General features: G+C 44.4%; 1 protein-coding gene across 2 annotated transcripts in view; it reads right to left on the reverse strand.

The window, feature by feature from the left end:
* TOM1 (target of myb1 membrane trafficking protein) overlaps positions 1-22,591 on the reverse strand; it is a 180,356-nt gene that overhangs the window by 62,762 nt on the left and 95,003 nt on the right. For both annotated transcript variants that reach the window (XM_068252070.1, XM_068252071.1), the window contains exons 8-10: positions 20,192-20,325; positions 13,445-13,484; positions 10,427-10,532 (exon numbers count right to left, since the gene is read on the reverse strand). In XM_068252070.1, coding sequence (XP_068108171.1) covers positions 10,427-10,532; positions 13,445-13,484; positions 20,192-20,325 — 280 coding nt within the window. The remainder of the gene's footprint in view (positions 1-10,426; positions 10,533-13,444; positions 13,485-20,191; positions 20,326-22,591) is intronic.

The following is a 22,591-nucleotide window of genomic DNA, read 5'->3' on the forward strand; positions in this document are numbered from 1 at the left end:
ATCCCAGTGATCTAATCTGCTGTCGAAACGGCGGCAAATCGGGCCAGTGTATGGCCAGCTTTAATTAAGGCTCATACACACATTCAGCATGCATACAACCACATGACAAACCACACAATCTAACAAACCACATGACCTGTCTGTCCACATGCCTAGACGGTTAAACAACCAACTCATTTACATATTGCGCACGCAAGAGGAATGACAGACTACAAATTCAAAACAAGTACAAGTCTTTCAAACAACTTGTACACACGCAACAACTGCACGATATCAGACCAACATAGATCCGACAGTTGGATTGATCAAACCGCCCGTTATCAGTTGCTCATCAAGTTGTTTGCAGACGTACACATGCCTGATTATCGTCCAGACTAAAGTCAGACGATAATCAGGCTGCAGGTTGGTCCGTGTGTAGTTTTAAGACTGATATCAGAATACAGGTAGTCCCCAACTTACAGACGAACACCAGACTCTTGGACGACCCACCCATACAAACGTCCTGAAAATTTGCAATTTGATTCTATGTGAACAAGTGCAAAACATTTTTTGCAGAAAGACCTTGTGTGGTTTTTGAGAAAATCAATTGTAAAACGGCAGGGAAAGCCATACTATCCCAGGAAAATAAAACATAAATAAGTAGATAGCTACCTGTTCCACTTACATAATATATGTAGTGTACTGTCCATGTTTCGATTTCAGTGAATTGTATACAATACATAAAGAGAAACGTGTTCCAGGTATTTTCCATCTTTACCGCCTCTGACCGAAGCCAATCCTGATGTAGTTTCCTCCCTTACTCTATTTTCTCTCCTCTGCCTGGTATATGTATTTCCAGCCCTCCTCCCCATGAGCTCTGCAGAAACGTCACTGTCTAGCTTGCTTTGTAAACACATGTGAGCACAGCATAGATCATATTTCAGCAGCTTCTGCAGAGGGGTGAGGTGTATTTCCCTTCTCAGCCTCGTGTCACACTGAACTGCCCTCAGCCAATCAGTGAGGAGCAGGAATGTGGGAGTGGAGATAAACTTCAATCTTCCTGGCAAAGTACCAGAATAGAGCCAGGCTGACTGAGATGACATTTATTATAGCAGAAACATTTAGGATTATATTGGAGTGCGTGTGATGCAGGGTCAGGATGTAGACTGCATAATAAACGCAGAGCAGTGGGTTCATGGAATTTGATTTTATGGCTGACAAAATCTAAAAGAAAAAAAAATGTTTTTTTAAACCAGTAAGAAGACATTTGCTGCAGTACACTGAGGGCATAAGGGGACCGAGGTGACACAGTTGGGGGGGCACTGAAAGCATGGAGAAACAGAGGTGACACTGGGGGCATACAGGAGGTACAGGGGACAGAGAGGGCACAGTGTTTCCATGTATGGACAGACTAATCAGTCCGCCATCTTGTTCGATAACTGGGGACTACCTGTACTGTTATTTTCTCCCGATTTAAAACCTTATTTACAGAAACAAAACACAAGCTGATTTCATCCAGTTACAGAACTCGTATTGCCATGTAAGGCAGAGAGCTGAAATGTCAAGGCTCTCTGTACTATTTGTACTCAGTAGTGGTTGTCATAGTAACAGAATTACATTTACCTCTCAGACTGATAACTATACCTTTGAGTTTAAAGTGATGGTGGACTTACACTCAAGTGTATTTAAAGAAACAGTGTAGTGTAGTGACATACTGTATAGTAGATGCAGTAAAGAGGCCCTGTAGTGACATATAGCAGAATGCAGTAAAGAGGCCCTGTAGTGACATATAGCAGAATGCAGTAAAGAGGCCCTGTCGTGACATATAGTAGGATGCAGTAAAGAGGTCCTGTAGTGACATATAGCAGAATGCAGTAAAGAGGCCCTGTAGTGACATATAGCAGAATGCAGTAAAGAGGCCCTGTAGTGGCATATAGTAGAATGCAGTAAAGAGACCTTGTAGTGACATATAGTAGAATGCAGTAAAGAGGCCCTGTAGTGACATATAGCAGAATGCGGTAAAGAGGCCATGTAGTGACATATAGCAGAAAGCGGTAAAGAGGCCCTGTAGTAACATAAAGCAGAATGCAGTAAAGAGGCCCTGTAGTGACATATAGCAGAAAGCAGTAAAGAGGCCCTGTAGTGACATATAGCAGAATGCAGTAAAGAGGCCCTGTAGTGACATATAGCAGAATGCAGTAAAGAGGCCCTGTAGTGACATATAGCAGAATGCAGTAAAGAGGCCCTGTAGTGACATTTAGCAGAATGCAGTAAAGAGGCCCTGTAGTGACATATAGCAGAATGCAGTAAAGAGGCCCTGTAGTGACATATAGTAGAATGCAGTAAAGAGGCCCTGTAGTGACATATAGCAGAAAGCAGTAAAGAGGCCCTGTAGTGACATATAGCAGAATGCAATATAGAGGCCCTGTAGTGACATATAGCAGAATGCAGTAAAGAGGCCCTGTAGTGACATATAGTAGAATGCAGTAAAGAGGCCCTGTAGTGACATATAGCAGAAAGCAGTAAAGAGGCCCTGTAGTGACATATAGCAGAATGCAGTAAAGAGGCCCTGTAGTGACATATAGTAGAATGCAGTAAAGAGGCCCTGTAGTGACATATAGTAGAATGCAGTAAAGAGGCCCTGTAGTGACATATAGCAGAAAGCAGTAAAGAGGCCCTGTAGTGACATATAGCAGAATGCAATATAGAGGCCCTGTAGTGACATATAGCAGAAAGCAGTAAAGAGGCCCTGTAGTGACATATAGCAGAATGCAATATAGAGGCCCTGTAGTGACATAGCAGAATGCAGTACAGAGGCCCTGTAGTGACATATAGCAGAATGCAGTAAAGAGGCCATGTAGTGACATATAGCAGAATGCAATATAGAGGCCCTGTAGTGACATATAGCAGAAAGCAGTAAAGAGGCCCTGTAGTGACATATAGCAGAATGCAATATAGAGGCCCTGTAGTGACATATAGCAGAATGCAGTACAGAGGCCCTGTAGTGACATATAGCAGAATGCAGTAAAGAGGCCATGTAGTGACATATAGTAGAATGCAGTAAAGAGGCCCTGTAGTGACATATAGCAGAATGCAATATAGAGGCCCTGTAGTGACATAGCAGAATGCAATATAGAGGCTCTGTAGTGACATATAGCAGAATGCAGTTAAGAGGCCCTGTAGTGACATATAGCAGAATGCAGTTAAGAGGCCCTGTAGTGACATATAGCAGAATGCAGTAAAGAGGCCCTGTAGTGACATATAGCAGAATGCAGTAAAGAGGCCCTGTAGTGACATATAGCAGAATGCAGTAAAGAGGCCCTGTAGTGACATATAGCAGAATGCAGTAAAGAGGCCCTGTAGTGACACATAGTAGAATGCAGTAAAGAGGCCCTGTAGTGACATATAGCAGAATGCAATATAGAGGCCCTGTAGTGACATATAGCAGAATGCAGTAAAGAGGCCCTGTAGTGACATATAGCAGAATGCAGTTAAGAGGCCCTGTAGTGACATATAGCAGAATGCAGTAAAGAGGCCCTGTAGTGACATATAGCAGAATGCAGTTAAGAGGCCCTGTAGTGACATATAGCAGAATGCAGTAAAGAGGCCCTGTAGTGACATATAGCAGAATGCAGTAAAGAGGCCCTGTAGTGACATATAGCAGAATGTAGTAAAGAGGCCCTGTAGTGACATATAGCAGAATGCAGTAAAGAGGCCCTGTAGTGACATATAGCAGAATGCAGTAAAGGGGCCCTGTAGTGACATATAGTAGAATGCAGTAAAGAGGCCCTGTAGTGACACACAGGAGAATGCAGTAAAGAGGCCCTGTAGTAACATATAGCAGAATGCAGTAAAGAGGCCCTGTAGTGACATATAGTAGAATGCAGTAAAGAGGCCCTGTAGTGACATATAGCAGAATGCAGTAAAGAGGCCCTGTAGTGACATATAGTAGAATGCAGTAAAGGGGCCCTGTAGTGACATATAGCAGAATGCAGTAAATTATTCAGGATCCCCACTTTTACAGTAATTTTCCTGGTTTCACAATGAGAAACCCTTCCTATCCTATATAATAATCCCTAAGTGTTGCTGCGTCCTCCTTTGTCCCTGTGTCCGTGCGTTTGCACTACTGCGCATGTGCAGTACGGACAGCCGTTGGGACAGGAGGACGGGGCCAGGGAGCTGGGCGTGTGCGCATGCGCATTGACATGCACCAGCGGTGTGACAAACACCTAGAGCCCATTTTAAAACAGGCTTAGGTCAACTAGTCCTATATATAACACTTTAGAAAAAGCATCAGGATCCTATGTCTGGTCTACACATCTATACACAAGTTTTGCCCAACGTACATCTCTGACCTGGTCAGCACATACACACCTGGCCGCCCACTCCACCAACCAACTCCTAAACCTGCGCAGTAGAGCGGACCCGACAGAGATCGGCCATTTCTGCCTATCTCAGTGCTGAGAGCCGCAACAGCGCCCCCCGCTGGAGCCAGGGAAGGTAAATAAATCAGCGCTTAGTCAGGCTTGTCGGGGGAGGATTGCCAGAGATTTCGGGGAGCCAGAGCTGGACTGCCTGCAGCTACAGGGGAGGGGGAAGCCTCATTTGGACACTGAGACTTCCCCCTACCGAGGTGAGTACCCCCCAGGGGAACTTTTTTTGGTTACAGGTTCTCTTTAAAGAGAGCCTGAAATGGGCTCTTAAAATTAAAAAAAAAAAAAAAAAACTAGGCTACCTGATCTGGGGGGCTGGGCGGATCAGGTAGCCGCCAAAATGCCGCTCCCCGCCGCTGCTGTGGGCCGCACTGCCCCACTTTCACATTCATGACCTCTGGGTCACGACGTTGGAATGAGTCTCATTAAAACAGACCTGAATTCAGAACTTCCGCTCTGCTGTAAAAGATAAGCAACAGCATAATAACATTTCCAAGCAAACATTTCTTTGTTACAGCTGACAAATCCTGCAATAAATCCTGCTACTTCCTACTTTCATGCATTTACAAATCAGCTGCTCTGCTGAGGCAGCCAGGTGACACAACAGAGATCAAATTACAACTTGCTTAGTCACAGATGAGGGGGAGATTCGACAGGCTAAACTCTGTAAGGATACTACACACCTCCTGAACCAACTGGCAGCCATTGGCCCAGTGCCTGAAGGCACCATTCTTGCCACTATGGATGTAGAGTCTCTGTACACCAACATTCCCCACAACGATGGAATTGCGGCCTGTCGCAAATATCTTCAAGGTTTGGGCACACCTATAAACTCAATTGCTGGACTAATGAGATTCATTCTCACACACAATTATTTCACTTTTGGGGAGGACCTCTATTTACAGCAAATGGGAGTGGCAATGGGCTCACGGTTTGCACTGCAGTACGCAAATCTCTTCATGGCAAAGATTGAAGAAGAATACCTGAATACTTGTCATATAAAACCCATGGCCTACTTCCGTTTTATCGACGACATCTTGATCATCTGGTCTGCAAGTGAGGAGGATCTTGTCCAATTTCACAGGAACTTCAATGCTTTCCATCCCACAATCAAACTGAAATTGAGCTACTCTCACAAGGAGATTAACTTTCTTGACACCACCATATACATCAGAGAGAACAGCTTACAAACGTCCATGTACCGCAAACCGACGGATCGTCCCACATACCTCAGGTATGACAGTTTCCACCACAAACATATAAAGAATTCCATAATTTACAGCCAGGCAATAAGATGCAATCGGATCTGTTCTGACAAGGATGACAAAGACAAACACCTGGGTTACCTGAAGAAGAATTTCATAAAACAGGGATACAATCCTCTAATGGCTGAGACCCAAATCAGGAAAGCTAACAACATCCCTAGGACTCAGCTCCTGGAGTACAAGCAGAGCCAGGAAGAGAGCCGTGTCCCACTGGTAGTAACCTACAACCCACGCTTGGAAATCTTAAGAAAGATTGCAAAAGAACTTCATCCTGTTCTACACAAGGATCAGAGACTGAAAAAGATATTCCCTGAACCTCCCCTCCTTGCGTTCCGACAGCCACCCAATCTTAAGCAGATGATAGTGAGGAGTGCCTTAAATAGGCAAGAACAGAATGGAACATTCCCCTGCCGAGGGAAAACATGTGGGACCTGTGAATACATCCATTCCACTGACAGGATACTAATACCGGGTACACAACAGGAATACAAAGTACAAGGCACCTTTTCCTGCGACTCATCTAATGTGGTATACCTGATCATGTGTGCAAAATGCCCCAAAGGAATTTATGTGGGAGAAACAAGTCAACCACTGCGGGATCGCATGACACACCACAGATCCACTATTAACAGCAGGAAAAAGGATATTACAAATTATACTGATCTCCCAATACCAACACACTTTTGTTTACCTGGACACAGTTTAAGCGATTTTCGCGTCACTGTATTAATGGGTGGCTTCAAATCGGGAAACATGAGACTAACACAAGAAACTAAGTTTATACATTGGTTCAAAACTGTACAAGATGGTTTAAACAAGGACTCCAACTTCTTGTGCTGGTACGATGGGTTTTAAATGCCACAGTTCTTTTAATTTTAATTTTTCTATCTTTTCATTCATTTTTGTGCCATATGCTGTGTAAGATGGAATTCACTGTCACTATTCATTTTATTTGCTTTCAGGTGCTGGCTTTAAATGCCACAATTCTCTTAAGCTTAGAATTAATGGTGCATGTAACCAGGCCAGTTACCATTTGAATTCGGAATTTACGATGTCTCTTCATCACCAGAGTCTGCTTTATGTCATGTTGAGGATTCTATTGATCTTATCAATTTAGATAGGATGCCTGGGAAAGCCTCCTCAGTAACAGTTAAGGCATCTAATTACATTTATGTTTGCTAAAGAATGTTTCTCCTCTGTATGTCAGTGTATATAAGCTGTGTTTTTCAGTTCTGGTCAGGAACCAGTCCGACGAAGGCTTTTTATAAGTCGAAAGCTCACTGTTTATCCATCTCTAAGTTAGCCAATAAATGGTATCATCCTGATTCAAAACTTCTTGCTTTTACTCATGGCTAACACGGTACAACACTTTACTGCTTCTAAATACATACAGGGTGCATTTCTCTATGTTTTACTTCTGTCCTGTGCAAGAGTTCAGGTCCACTTTAAATCTCTGGCATGACAACAATGGGCAGGTTTGCATCTCCCCTGCATTCTGCAGCTCTCTCCTAGGTAACAGAATCTAAGTATAGCTGCAAACTCCACTGCTGTACGCGGAGCCCCCGAACTCCCTCTTGGCGTCTGTGTAATTAATGCTCAACAACTCGCTAGCCTTTTGAACCGCAAGATTACTCATGCAGGCGCTAATCTAATTTATTTAATGAGAACTGTGCCCAGCTGGAAGGAGAGGACGGCACTTCATAACCGCCAGAGAGGGAGTCACCCTGTCCACTCCAAATTAAAGGACCGCTATCAGGAAAATCTGTATGGTTTAACCTGTTCAGCCTGAAGGGATTTTACCCTAACGGACCAGAGTAATTTTCACCTGTCAGTGCTCCTCCCTTTTATTCCCTAATAACTTTATTACTACTTATCACAAGAAAATTATCTACACCTAGATTTTTTTCGACACCAATTAGGGATGGTACAGACGGACGTTCAGAGGCGTCGCGCTCGTTGGCGTTGCGGTGGCGATGCGTTCGGGCTTTCAGCAGCGTTCGCATTGCGTTCAGATGCGGTCGTGTTTCTTCTTTTCCTAGGGCGACATTAGCCGTCGCGGTTAACCGCCCCAGGAAGCTACATGTAGCTTCCAGCTCCTTGAACGCCAGGGAAAATCAGGACCTGAACGCCGCGTTCGTGAAAACGCGCGTGAAAGCTTGGTACACACGCTCCCCAATCACTTGAATGGGAGCGTTTAACGCCAAGCCCCGAACGCTGGCGGTAAACGCTCCGCAAACGTCCGTCTGAACCAGCCCTAAGGCTGTCTGTGGGTAGGACATTTTGCTAAGAATTATTTTATTCTAAATGCGTTTTAATGGGAAAAATAAGAAAATAATGGGAAAAATTCATTATTTCTCAGTTTTCAGCCATTATAGTTTTAAAATTAAACGTTCTCCTGTGGATAAAACCAACACATTTTATTTGCCCAGTTGTCTCGACTATTAAAGCGTTTAAATTATGCCCTTATCAGAATGTATGGCGACAATATATTATTTTGAAATATAGGTGTTATTTTTCTGTGGGTTTTTTTTTTTCCGGTACATTTGTACAAGCCCTTATGTAGTAAACTAAAAGTAATTTTCCTTCATAAAATATAGGATAAAAAAAGCTGAGTCCCTAAGGCAACTATTTATGTTTTTTTTTTAAGTGTTTTTTTTTTTTTTTAGTTCACAAGCCTGCTCTGTAAAATCCTTTAGAATGCTGAGTAGTGTGTAAACTGCAAATATTAGAGAATGATGCAATGTTATAAAAACACTATATAACTGAAACTAAAAATATGAGAATATTTTCTTTGATTTTCTTTAATGTTCTAGTAATTATCCATACTACACAACCAATTCATCATAATTTTTTTTAGAGTAGAATGCACTGCGCTGGACTTTTTTCCTGCGGCCACTTAAGTAGTAAAAAGCTGACTGATCTGACAGATTTTGGAGTAGTCCATCTCCACACGGAATATTCACAGATTTACCTGAAGGCTTCTTTCACACTAAGACGTTGCGTTAGGTGCTACGTTAAGGTCGCATAACGTGCGACTAATGCAACGCATGGTGGTGGTGGCAGAGGACGTTAGCAAAGAGCCGCGTTAAGCGGCTCTTTGATGCGTCCGTGATGCGTACTGTAGTACGCATGCGCTGGTGGAGACCACGTGAGCGGAACACTCCGCATCACGTGGTCCCGCCAGTGACGTCAGCACAGTGCAGTGATTATTAATTAGCCATGTAGCTAATCACTGCGCCTGTGCAAGCAGTCTAACGCGGCAAAGCCGCTCTAACGCCGTAGCATGCTGCACTTTAGATTGACGTGCTTCGTTACAATGTAACGCAACGTGGGCACTGTGATCAGCCCATTGCAGTTACATTGCTGTGCATTGGGGAGCGTTACAGGCTGCACTAACGTGCGCCTGTAATGTTCCACTGTGTAAGCAGCCTGATTCTTTACAAAAGCAGTTTCTCCACTCACTTGCACACAATTTTGGCAGTTGGAATAAAAATTCAGTAATGCAGAAAGCAGCTGATTTTACCAACCAGTCGGTCAATCGAAAATTCGCTATGGCTGTTACCGCATTAAAAAATTACATTTGTGTGGTAAATACCTTAGTTATTGTCAATTTACAAAGTTTAGAGCACTCGCTAGAGCAAGGAAAAAGTTTGCCAGTTACCGAAAGCTGCCAACTGGTCATAAATGGCAAACAGGCATGCGGTAAAATTATTCTAATAAGACAAGTAACGCCTCTAAATGACACAACCCCAGATCAAGTAACAAATAAAACAGATAAGGGGTTACTAGACAAGTGATAATTTATACAGCATAGATAAAAAGCCGCAATTATTTATTGCATAGTACACACGATGAGACTTTCAGGCAGAGTTACTGTCAGATCGATTATTTTCAGCATGTCTGATCTGATTTCCGATCCACTTTCCAATCGATATTCCATAGAAAAGAACAGAAAAAGATCGAACATGTTATACGTATACAGTATAGCGATGGTCAATTAGATGCAAGTCATTTTGAGTTGATGCAGGGTTTTGCAAATTTTGTTTGCCAATTTATGCAGCGTGAAAATGGACCAATCGAATTTTACTGTAACTCAGCAGGATTTGAGTGGTTCATCTTTAAACTGAATAAATTTGCATGCAAAATTTGCATAACGCTGCGTCAACTTGAAATTATTTGCATCTCACTGACCATTCCTAATATGGTATTTCACTGACAGTAAACTGATTGCCGGCCAGCCCTTCGTAAATAGAAACTGATCAACACCCATTCTCAAGAGCACATTCAACAGAAGACGGACATGAGAAAAATCTGAAAAACACACCCAGGCCTTCCCAAAATCAGGTCTCCCCTGCGGCCTGATGTCAAAAACATAAATGCATGCTATTGGATATAAAAAAACTGTATCAACAGACACAGCGGATCGAGCAATATCGTAGATCGGATCTGCTTTGAACGTACACACTGCCAATCCTCTATAATAAAACCTGTGTCCCTGCGTCACGCTGTCCCTGTGTAGCTGGTCCGTGCTTTTTGCTACTGCGCATGTGCGCAGCACGGACCCAGCCTCACAGAGACAGGAGGCCAGGGCGATGGGCAGCTGGGTGTGCGGCAGGTGCGCGCACACGCGCAGTAACATGCGGCGGTGAGAATCAGACCCTAGAGCCCGTTTTTAAACGGGCTTGGGTCTACTAGTCCAGCATAAAGCGGAAATATCCTAACTGCATAAACAGGTTGGGGGTGACTTACTGAGCCCGGCAAGTTGTGCGGACAGCACGGCGGCGGGGGGCTGCACGGCAGACGAGGGCGCCTGGAGGTCGATGAGTGATGGGGATGCATCTCTGACACTCTGGATCTGGAAAAACAAAAGAAAAACATAAATGCTCTGAAATAGAGACGTCCTTCAGTATTCCGATACTTGCTTACAGAGGTGCAGCTGCTGCCTTTCACTGGACCATTTCTCAGCTGTGTAGATCAGCCTACAAATCTGTGCACAAGACCTGCCCAACCAACAACTCTCAGCTCGCCCAATGATCTCCGCCTGACAACCCCCTCCGGTCCTCCAATGATCTCCGCCTCACAACCCCCTCCGGTCCTCCAATGATCTGCGCCTGACAAGCCGCTCCGGTCCTCCAATGATCTCCATCTGACATCCCCCTCTGGTCCTCCAATGATCTCCGCCTCACAACCCCCTCCGGTCCTCCAATGATCTCCGGCTGACCTCCACAAGCATTTCTCACTCCCATGCACGCTTACAGGACTTCTCAAAAGCTGCCCCCACCCTATGGAACGCCCTCCCACCCCCCCCTTCAGACTCGTCCCTTCCTTCAACACCTTCAATCAAGCCCTCAAAACACATTTCTTTAAAGGGAACCTTAACGGAGAGGGATATGGATGTTTCCATTTCAAGAGTTGCCTGGCAGTCCTGCTGATCTCTTTGGCTGCAGTAGTGGCTGAATCACACACCTGAAACAAGTATGCAGCTAATCCAGTCTGACTTCAGTCAGAGCACCTGATCTGCTGCATGCTTGTTCAGGGGCTGTGGCTAAAACTATTAGAGACACGGGATCAGCAGGATAGTCAGGGAACTGGTATTATTTTAAAAGGAAAAATCCATCTCCTTCTCAGTTTAGGTTCTCCTAAAGGTTCTGGCCTACCCTCCAGCAACCACTATCTCAGCTGAGCACCTTTTCCACAGCCCTACCTTTTGTGTCCCTCTCCAACCCTTTAGATTGTAAGTCTTGCCAGGGTCTCCCCACGTCCCCCTTCTTGATCTTGCAACCACAGCTATGACACCCTCCTCATGGACTAACTCAGACCTGAAAAGGACAACTGTAATGAAAGGTATATAGAGGCTGCCATATTTCCTTTTAAATAATGCCAGTTGCCTGGCAGCTTTGCTGATCTATTTGGCTGCAGTAGTGTCTAAAGCACACCAGAAACAAGCATGCAGCTAATCTTGACAGATCTGACAATAATGTCAGAAACACCTGATCTGCTGCATGCTTGTTCAGGGGCTATGGTTAAAAGTATTAAGAGGCAGAGGATCAGCAGGACTGCCGGGTAACTGGTATTATTTAAAAGGAAATAAATATGGCAGCTGCCATATACCTCTCACTTCAGCTGTCCTTTGAATTGCTGGATCTCTGTAAAATCACATGATTATACCCTGAATTCTGATGCTGATTTCAGGATATTTAGTTTCCTGAATAATCTACTGCATTAATCCTCCTGTGTGTCACTACAGGGCCTCTTTACTGCATTCTCCTGTGTCACTACAGGGCCTCTTTACTGCATTCTCCTGTGCGTCACTACAGGGCCTCTTTACTGCATTCTGCTAAATGTCACTACAGGGCCTCTTTTCTGCATTCTGCTATATGTCACTACAGGGCCTCTTTACTGCATTCTGCTATATGTCACTACAGGGCCTCTTTACTGCATTGTACTATATGTCACTACAGGGCCTCTTTTCTGCATTCTACTATATGTCACTACAGGGCCTCTTTACTGCATTCTGCTATATGTCACTACAGGGCCTCTTTACTGCATTGTACTATATGTCACTACAGGGCCTCTTTACTGGATTCTACTATATGTCACTACAGGGCCTCTTTACTGCATTCTGCTATATGTCACTACAGGGCCTCTGTACTGCATTCTGCTATATGTCACTACAGGGCCTCTTTACTGCATTCTCCTGTATGTCACTACAGGGCCTCTTTACTGCATTCTCCTGTATGTCACTACAAGGCCTCTTTATTGCATTCTCCTGTGTGTCATTACAAGGCCTCTTTACTGCATTCTCCTGTGTCACTACAAGGCCTCTTTACTGCATTCTCCTGTGTGTCACTACAAGGCCTCTTTACTGCATTCTCCTGTGTGTCACTACAGGGCCTCTTTACTGCATTCTCCTGTGTGTCACTACAGGGCCTCTTTACTGCATTCTCCTGTGTGTCACTACAGGGCCTCTTTACTGCATTCTCCTGTGTGTCACTACAGGGCCTCTTTACTGCATTCTCCTGTGTGTCACTACAAGGCCTCTTTACTGCATTCTGCTGTATGTCACTACAGGGCCTCTTTACTGCATCCCGCTATATGTCACTACAAGGCCTCTTTACTGCATTCTCCTGTGTGTCACTACAAGGCCTCTTTACTGCATTCTCCTGTGTATCACTACAGGGCCTCTTTACTGCATTCTGCTATAGGTCACTACAGGGCATATTTATTGCATTCTCCTGTGTGTCACAACAGGGCCTCTTTACTGCATTCTCCTGTGTGTCACTACAGGGCCTCTTTAATGTGAAGCAGCAGAGCTATGTAGCAATCAGGCAGGAAATCAGACCCGCTCGTTTTCTGAGCCCTATCAGGCGAGGCGTTTACCGCGGTCTCCAGCCCTCATCAGTGACTTGTGCGCCGGGTGATGACAGCAGTATGATTACGGGCGGCCTGCAATACACAGGTCAATTCTCCCGCATCACTCATGTACTAATAATATATAGAAGAGGTAATCGGAATGAATCGGGTCAGCGATTTTCCAGATAATTACCATGCTTAGCATCTGTCAGGTGGCTGCGTCGCCCTTTAGAGGCATGTAAAGGAAAATCTATCCATTTATGCAGAGGATGACCCCCGCTGGGATGGAGAAACAGAAGTGTCCAAACAGTCTGGTACTGATGTCAAAAAGTTGGGGGGGGGGGGGGGGGGGGGCACTAGTGTTATGGGGAGAGAAGTAAAATTATGCCTCCTGAAATGTTAGCGGTTTCTTACCTGAGCTTCCGGCGCTCTTCCAGCACACATCCTCTCAAACCTGACAAATAAAATCACAGTATTAGTGGCCAATCACAAAAGTTTTTGTATGCATCATAACCGACACATGCTGACTTTAGGTCTTTCCTTATACAGGTATGAAACCAACCCTCCCCCCCCCCCCCCCCCCCCTTCCCAGATTTCATATAGACTTTAGCATGAAATCTGTCAGGATCTTGCCTAATAAAGCCATCACGCCTGTGTAAGCTGAGGTGAAAAGACTGTACGGCACAGACATAAATAGATAAATGGAACCAAGAACCACTTTTTTCCTGCAGTTCCTCCTGGTTTCTAATAGCTATAGGAGCTGCCATGTTCCCTCCTCCCCTTCTAGTTACTCATTATTTATTCAGGGCAATGTGTGAAAATAGCATCTGTGACTTCTCTAAACTCTGAAGCACAATGGCCAGAGAAAAAACTTGCCACAACACAGTGAGAGAGTTATCTTATCTCTTCATTCCTTAAGTTACCTCCTCTGTAGTTGTTACATGCAGCTAATTAACAGCCTGTCTAACTTTAGAGTTCTGGAGTTATTTTAAAGGGACTCCGAGCAGTGCAGAAACTATGGAAAGATGCATATCATTTTAAAGTTCTCTTTCTCCTCTTTCCAATGATATATAAATCGCCGCCCTACGCCTTTCAGTTTTCTAAAAACTAAACTAAAAAGGTGTAGGGCAACGATTTAGGTGTCGTCAGAAAGAGAGCTTTAAAATGATATCCATATTTCCATAGTTACATTGTATTACACAGGGTGACTTTTTCTGCTGAATGGAGCTGCTGACTTTGAGAAAAAGTCGCCCTAAATCGTCACCCTACTCCTTTTAGTTTTCTCTAATTTCGCGATTGAAATCGCGGCCGTGGCAATTTCAATCGCGAAAATAGCGAAAACTAAAAGGCGTAGGGCGGCAGTTTATATATCATTGGAAAGAGGAGAAAGAGAGCTTTAAAATGATATGCATCTTCCCATAGTTTCTGCACTGCTCGGAGTCCGTTTAAGGATTGAAGAGTTAACTTAAAGACAGAAGAGTTAACTTTAGGTTTGCTTGAGGTAAAATGTTTCCTGAATACTACATGCCTCGTCACCATGGTGATAACTATAGAAAAGTTATTAAAGACAGGAGATAAGCTTAGTGAATTGAGGCCAATGTCTTATTTCTCCACCCTTCTGCTGATGAAAGCTTTTGTTTGCGCTCTGCGAATGTGTACAATAAAATAACAACATCAGTCCCTATCTGCCTGAAATGTTTGCGGTCGGGCAGGCCTTGGAAGTAAGGTGATAAAACACTCTGTTAAACTTTTAAATGTAAAATGAAGAGGTAAAATTGAATTTGTTTTTAATAGAGAGCCACATTGTTGGCATGCATTTTTAATGTTTTATTGAAATGCCCTGGGTTGTAAAAATGGTGCTCGGTTCACTTTAAAGGGGTTCTTCCGCGAAATAGAAAAAAAATAAAAAGTGGTTTATTTATAAACTATTAAAAATCCTCTTCAAATAGTGCGAAAAGTGTTTTTAAAAAATGAATAGTTTCATCAAAGTAACACGTAATGTAATCAGTGACAGATGTCGGCCAGGGAGGCTAATCCATTTGTTAGGGGTTTTTTTTTTGTACTATAATATCACAAACATAACTGCTGCGTACCTAGTTGACAGTTCTGTAGTCCGTTGCTGTCAGGAATGGCTCTTACAATTAGAATAACGGCTGTTATCTCCCGGAGCTCTGCGCAGTTATTTATTTTAGTTTCAGGGAGGGAGAGAGAGGACCCCGGAGCAATGAATCAGGCAGAGGGAGATCAGCTGATCAGTGAGAACGTAATTTGTTGACGTCATTGCCCGGCAACCAGACTACGGCGTGTATGCAGAATCCTCTTTATCTCCTGAAAGCGAGTGATCTCTTTGTCGCTGCAAGATTTATGGGTTTGTGTTTTCTTATTAACTTTTAGCTGCCTGGAGAACTCAACACAAACCAATAAATCTTGCAGCGACAAAGAGATCACTCGCTAGAGGATTCTGCATAGACACCCTACGTTCTCACTGATCAGCTGATCTCCCTCTGCCTGATTCATTGCTCCGGGGTCCTCTCTCTCCCTCCGTGAAACTAAAATAAATAACTGCGCAGAGCTCCGGGAGATAACAGCCGTTATTCTAATTGTAAGAGCCATTCCTGACAGCAATGGACTACAGAACTGTCAACTAGGTACGCAGCAGTTATGTTTGTGATATTATAGTACAAAAAAAAACACCCCTAACAAATGGATTAGCCTCCCTGGCGTCATCCGTCACTGATTACATTAGGTGTTACTTTGATGAAACTATTCATTTTTAAAAAACACTTTTCGCACTATTTGAAGAGGATTTTTAATAGTTTATAAATAAACCACTTTTTATTTTTTTCCTATTTCGCGGAAGAACCCCTTTAAAGCCAGTCATCAGATTTGAAAGTTAGCCAAACGTATGATAAAGAATCGCATTTGCCAATGATAATTGCGTTTGACTACGAAGCATTGGAACGTTGTAGCTGTAGGTACTGTATGTAGATTCTGACGTCCTGGGGGTGATCGGAATTTACATAATCAAGCTGAGTTGCACGCACACACGCCAGTCCCCCCCCCCCATAGCAAGGACGCAGCCACTCCTGCTAACATACACAGCTCTGAGCAACACAATACAGTTCTGGAACAGTTCAGTGTGTAACTGGCAGGTACGCAGGGAGCAGGCACAGATCATCGCATTACAGCTTGTCACTCGCTGTGACAGTGACAAATGATAGTGAGAAATGTATTTCCCTCTGGATGCCAGTGCTGTGCGTCATCCTACAGATACCATAAAGCAAGGTACACACCATACAATTTTGTTAGATTTTCATGGCGTGTAACTAGCAGCCTTTGATGAATTGATGCAACACCATACAATTTTCTAACTGGCAGGTAAATTTAACAGAAAATTGTATGGTGTACATTTAAGTGGCCCATACACAACGATTTTCGCGCCGATATACAGCAGATTCGATCACTGTGATCGAATCTGCTGTGAAATCGTTGCACAAACGTTGACCGAACGATCAATATCCATCCAAAATCGATCGTTCCCATCGATCCGTCCATGCGGAAGATTTTGCTCGATCACCGGCGGGTCGGGAGTGCGTCGATAACGGCGTTCGAATGTCCGACGACCGGCACTAGCAACAATACATTACCTGTTCTGCCGGCGCGAGTCCCCGGTCTCCGCTGTCCCTTCTCCGTTGGGCTCCGGCTGGTTTCACTTACTTCCTGTCCCGACAGGAAGTTTAAACAGTAGAGCGCCCTCTACTGTTTAAACTTTCCTCGGCAGGAAGTAAAGTGAAGCTGGAGCCCAGAGCGGAGAAGAGACAGCGGAGACCGGGGGACTCGCGCCGGCCAGATCAGGTAATGTATGATCTGCTTTCCGATCAATTTCCGAGCATTTTCAGATCAATTTCCTATTGAACTGAACGGAAATCGATTGGAAAATGCTCAGGAATCGATCGGAAAGCAGATCGAACATGTTGGCAATAGTCGATCTGACAGTAAATTGGCCAGAAAATCTCATAGTGTGTACCCAGCATAACAGAAAATAGACTCTTCCTTGCATCTGCAAACTGTTGCCAATACAGTAGAATCCCTTTATAGTAATCTCCAAGGGACCAGGTATAGTAGTTTACTATATCAGAAGTTTACCAAATCAGAATTGGTCATACATTGTATATTTATGCAGACGCATTTGCTGGGCCCGGAGGACTGAGTTTATTATAGCCAGAGGTTTACTATATCAGAGTTCATTATAAGGAGATTCTACTGTACAACTGTGTGCAAGCATGCGCATCTTTACTTATGGATTCAAGTTGTTGCATTGAAAGGATTCTGGGTTATCAGTTGGTGATTGCAGAATTGCCTCTGCATACACATGATTACAAATAGTGACGTATTACTACCCTCACTTCATCTGGTTGTTGGCAGCAGTATAACTGGTCTGCCCCAGTGAACTAAAGGTAGCCATACACTGGTCGATTTGCCATCAGATCGACCAACAGATAGATCCCTCTCTGATCGAGTCTGATAAGAGAGCGATCTATTGGCTGCCCATACAGTGCACACAGATTTTGAATCAATTTCAGCATGAATCCGATCACCATCTGTGGAGCTGGAGCTGCCGCTGCCCCCCCCCCCCCCCCCCCCCCAGCATACATTACCTGATCTGGCCGGCGCGAGTCCCCCGGTCTCCGCAGTCTTCTCCGCACTTTCTGCCGGGGGAAGTTTAAACAGTAGAGCGCCCTCTACTGTTTAAACTTCCTGCCGGGACAGGAAGTTCGTTGAAGCCAGTCGGACTCGGAGCCCAGCGGAGAAGACGACAGCGGAGACTGGGGGACTCGCGCCGGCGGAGCAGGTAATGTATTGCAGCTAGCGTCGGTCGTCGGGCATTCGAACGCCGGCATCGACGCACTCCTGACCCGCTGGCGTTCGAGCAAAATCTTCCGCACGGACGGATCGACGAGAACGATTGATTTCGGACGGAAATCGATCATTCTGTCAGCGTTTGCGCAACGATTTCACAGCAGATTTGATCACAGTGATCGAATCTGCTATATATCAGCGGGAAAATCGTTAGGTGTATGGGCCCCTTTATACTACTGAGACTGTTGGATCAGCTGTGTGGCAGTCAGAGCACATTACTTTACAACATTGGAGGAATCATCATGTGCAACCGGACTGGGCTGCATTAGTCATATACCATTTACCAAAAGCAAGAAAGGACACGGCATTCGTAAGCTGTGTGCAGCAAAACAAGCTCTATTGGCGCAAATGTGGACACTACATGTTTCGGGCGGAGCCCTTCATCAGGTGTTGTGAAAAAATGTAGAGTCCACATTTCCTCCTACACAGCTTGTTGCAGCACACAGCTAACAAGAGTCCTTTCTTGCTTTTGGCTCTTGGATTTACAGGGGTGGTGTACTTGTTGGACGCTGGTCACCGGCTGGCCGGATCATTGCCTGTTTTCTATCCAAAGTCGGAGTCTTTTTTAATGCCCTCATATACCATTTACTTCATTGGTAACAATATGAATCTTTTGCTTAAGCCAACTAATCGTGATTATTTCCTACTGAGAATTCCATTTTGGATGTCTGCAGATTAATCGTTTTGCACTTGCTTACTTTAGGAACTGTGCATTTGAATACCTCAATAGGGACTGTATAGTTTCATACCTCCCAACTTTTTGAGATGACAAAAAGGGACACTTAAGCCACACCCCACCCCCGGCCACGCCCTCACCACGCCTCTAGTCACACATACCATAAAGATTTCATAAGAAACGTATGCTGTTTTATAATTCAAACCACACTGGTCCTTTCTATCCTGGTTCATTTTCCTTCATAGTAACATTTTAAAATTAGTAATATATCAATTTAAAGGATGGGAATAAAGTTTAGAGTCAAACACATTTTTAGTAGATAAATATACATATTTATATAGAAAGAGGGACAAAGTCCTGAAAGAGGGACAAATGAGGAGGAAAGAGGGACAGAGGGACAGGGCTCCCAAAAAGGGACTGTCCCTCCGAAAAAGGGACAGTTGGGAGCTATGTAGTTTATACCGAGCCACATGTGCTTTTAGAGTTGCCATGTAGGCGTTCAAACTTATTTTATTGTAGATTTAAGAATAAAGATTTTCATAGGTTTTGTATAAAACATTATACTGTAACTCATTGAGTTTGCCTGGGGGCAATATGGTGCTGCAATTTTTCTACAGATCTGTACAGAATGTTTGTTAGGAAGAGTTCTATGCACAGAAAAAGCCTGTATTTCCCACAATGCAACGAGGTTCACAGACAGGAAACTGTCAGGACCATAATCATGACATCACACTGTGGGAGGGGTTTCACCAAAATATCAGCCATACAGACCCCACTGATGATCTATTTGTGAAAAGGAAAATATTTCTCATGGGAAAGAGGGTATCAGCTACTGATTGGGATGAAGTTCAATCCTGGGTTACAGTTCCTCTTTAAGGGAGTTGGTTGTTTCGTTGGTTGGCGTGTGTGTACGTACCTTATAGACTCGCGTATAATCCTAATTTTTCAGCACAAAAGTGCTGAAAAGTGACCCCCTCAGCTTATATGCGAGTCAGTGGAGCAGAATGGATAATGGAGCAGTTTTGGTACTGGCAGAGGAGTGTAAGGATTGTGCACTAGTGATCCTGCTCTTGCCAGCTGGCTCCCTGCTGTGTCTGTGTCCCCCATTCCCTGCAACAGGTGTGCAGAGTGCGCTGCTCAAGACTACCTGTGTCCCCTGGCTTGTGGAGAGGAGAGTGCAAGCAATGTGTTAGTGGTGCAATGATCGGGGATTCTTCCTGTGTGGCAATCGCTGCGTTTAATATCTATGATGCCATCTAGTGGTGTCTTGAGACACAGCTGTATCATCCTTGGTGCACATCTGGCTACGGGGAGGGGTATTGACTTGTACTAGGGGGCATATATGGCTACTGTGGAGGGGCTATACTGGGGGGGACTTATACGCAAGTCAATCACTTTTTCCTGGTTTCTGAGGGAACAATGTGTACCTCGGCCTCATACGTGGGTCGGCTTATATGCGAGTATATTGCGGTACTTGTTGTGTGGTTGGTCATATTGTGCAGTTGTTGGACCTGTGTATGAGCCTATAAAATGAGAACGCTCATATGACCTACAAGAATATATACCTTTCGTGGCGGAGGAACACATTGTTGAGGTTGTCGTTGACGATGAGGAGTTCCTCGGTGAGCTGCTCGTGGGTGACTCGCGGTATCAGCTCCAGGACTCTCTCCTGCATAGTGCGGCATGTACGGTTCAATTCCTGCGAACGAAAACATTGAATGTGACATTGATATATATAACCTGTCACAGCAAGCGCACAACATGCGGAATACGCCCTGGAGACGAGCGACGGAAGAACCTCCAGCTTATCTCGTCTCCTCCTCGTCATCGGGAGAAAGTGACACAAGAGATCACATGTCAAACAAAACCGCCACATATGTGGTGACGGATTCATCATTTCTTATTCCCGACCGCTTCTCATTCGGTCATATAAAACTAATCTCTTCTGAGCTCAGTAATTAGAGAGAAACTCCCGATAGGGGAATCCGGGAGGAACAGCGAGCTGCTCAGCTGAAATATTATAATCATTATGCATGTATACAGCGCATCACATAATACATTCATATTACTGTCCTCAGAGGAAATCGCAATCTAACGTCCCCCTTGTTTAATATCTCTTCTATGGTCTGGGGGCAATATGAGGGGGAGGGAGCCAATTAACCAACTAAAAGGTTCTGGGGATGTGGGTGGAAACCGTAGTGTCTAGGGGAAACCCACACAAACATGGGGAGGACATGCAAACTCCATGCACGTAATGTTCTGACCGGGAAAGAACAGGATGATCCATTTTTCCCATGATCCAATTGTGATTGAATTATTTATAGGACAACTGAAGTGAGAAGACTATGGAAGCTGCCATATTAGTTTTCCTTTTAAACAATACCAGTTACCTGGCAGCCCTGATGGTCTATTTGGCTGCAGTAGTGTCTGAATCACACACCTGAGACAAGCATGCCGCTAATCTTGTCAGATCTAACAATAATGTAGGGATAGTACTGGTTCCTGCATGATAGAGTTATGAAAGAATTTGCATGAGCATCTGAGTGTGCAGAAAGTTAACTTCTGCTGTATTTTTACTATATACAGAAATTGTTAACTTAAAGGACATCTGAAGTGAGAAGAATATGGAGGCTGCCATATTTGTTTTCCTTTTAAATAATACCAGTTGCCTGGCAGCCCTGATGGTCTATTTGGCTGCAGTAGTTTCTGAATCACACACCCGAGACAAGCATGCCGCTAATCTTGTCAGATCTAACAATAATGTAGGGATAGTATTGGTTCCTGCATGATAGAGAGTTATGTAAGAATTTGCATGAGCATCTGAGTGTGCAGAAAGTTAAACTTCTGCTGTATTTTTACTATATACAGAAATTGTTAACTTAAAGGACATCTGAAGTGAGAAGAATATGGAGGCTGCCATATTTATTTACTGTTAAACAATACCAGTTGCCTGGTAGCCCTGCTGATCTATTTGGCTATTTGGCTGCAGTAGTGTCTGAATCACACCAGAAAAAAAAAAAGCATGCAGCTAAATATGGCAGCCTCCATATCCCTCTTGCTTCAAGTGTGCTGTAACAGTTATGGAGGAGCACACTATGAAAAAAGCATTTGTTGGCTTTCGGCGGCGCTTCCCAGCATGCATCGCATTTCATCCAGGTAGGGGACACGGAAGCGTGGCGATAAACGATCTTGGAAGACACACGTAGCTTCCAGGATCGCCAACTACCAGGAAGACTGCAAAAATCGTTACTGAAATTCGACGATGATAAGCGATAGTACCGACTGTCCATTCATATGAATGGATCGCGTCTAACCTCCTTAGCGGTGATCACGAGTTCAGCTCGGGAAGGAAAAAACAAGCCAGGAGCCGTAACCCCAGAGCTGAATTCGGGTAGCTACCGGGAGGTGTATGCAGAGCAATGTGCACAGCGGGCGTTTTAATGCACCTCCCGGGGGATCCAGACGTTGGCCGCCATTCTACTTCCTCTCCTCCGTGGCTCTGCTTCCCCCTGGTGAGATCGCCGGCTGTTGTCATGACAACAGTCAGCAATCTCACTATAGGATTACAGTGCCACTCGGTAGACGGAGGGAAAACTGCAGCAATAGATCCCAAGGAGGTAGGGAGTGCTGGGCTGCTGCAGATCTCTCTGCAGGTGTGATTCTTTCTCCAAGTTTTAGGATCTAAAATCATGCAAAAAAATTGCACTGCGTTTAGACCAGGCTTTCTCAACCAGGGTTCCTTGAGGACTCTGCAGGGGTTCCCTGGCATTTTCCCCTATGGTGGGGGAAGTATAATAGAGCACACTATAATAGGTGGTACTGTAACAAGAAGCACTAAATTGGGGGTTTAGGAGACAGTATAAGGAGTGGCAGTGTAATGGGGGGAGTGAAATAAACAGCCACACAGACTTTTAAAGACCACGCCTCCAGCAAAATAAATGCAGGGGATCCTCGAGATCAAAATA

Source organism: Hyperolius riggenbachi, chromosome 9 (assembly GCF_040937935.1).
Source record: "Hyperolius riggenbachi isolate aHypRig1 chromosome 9, aHypRig1.pri, whole genome shotgun sequence".
NCBI lineage: Eukaryota > Metazoa > Chordata > Amphibia > Anura > Hyperoliidae > Hyperolius > Hyperolius riggenbachi.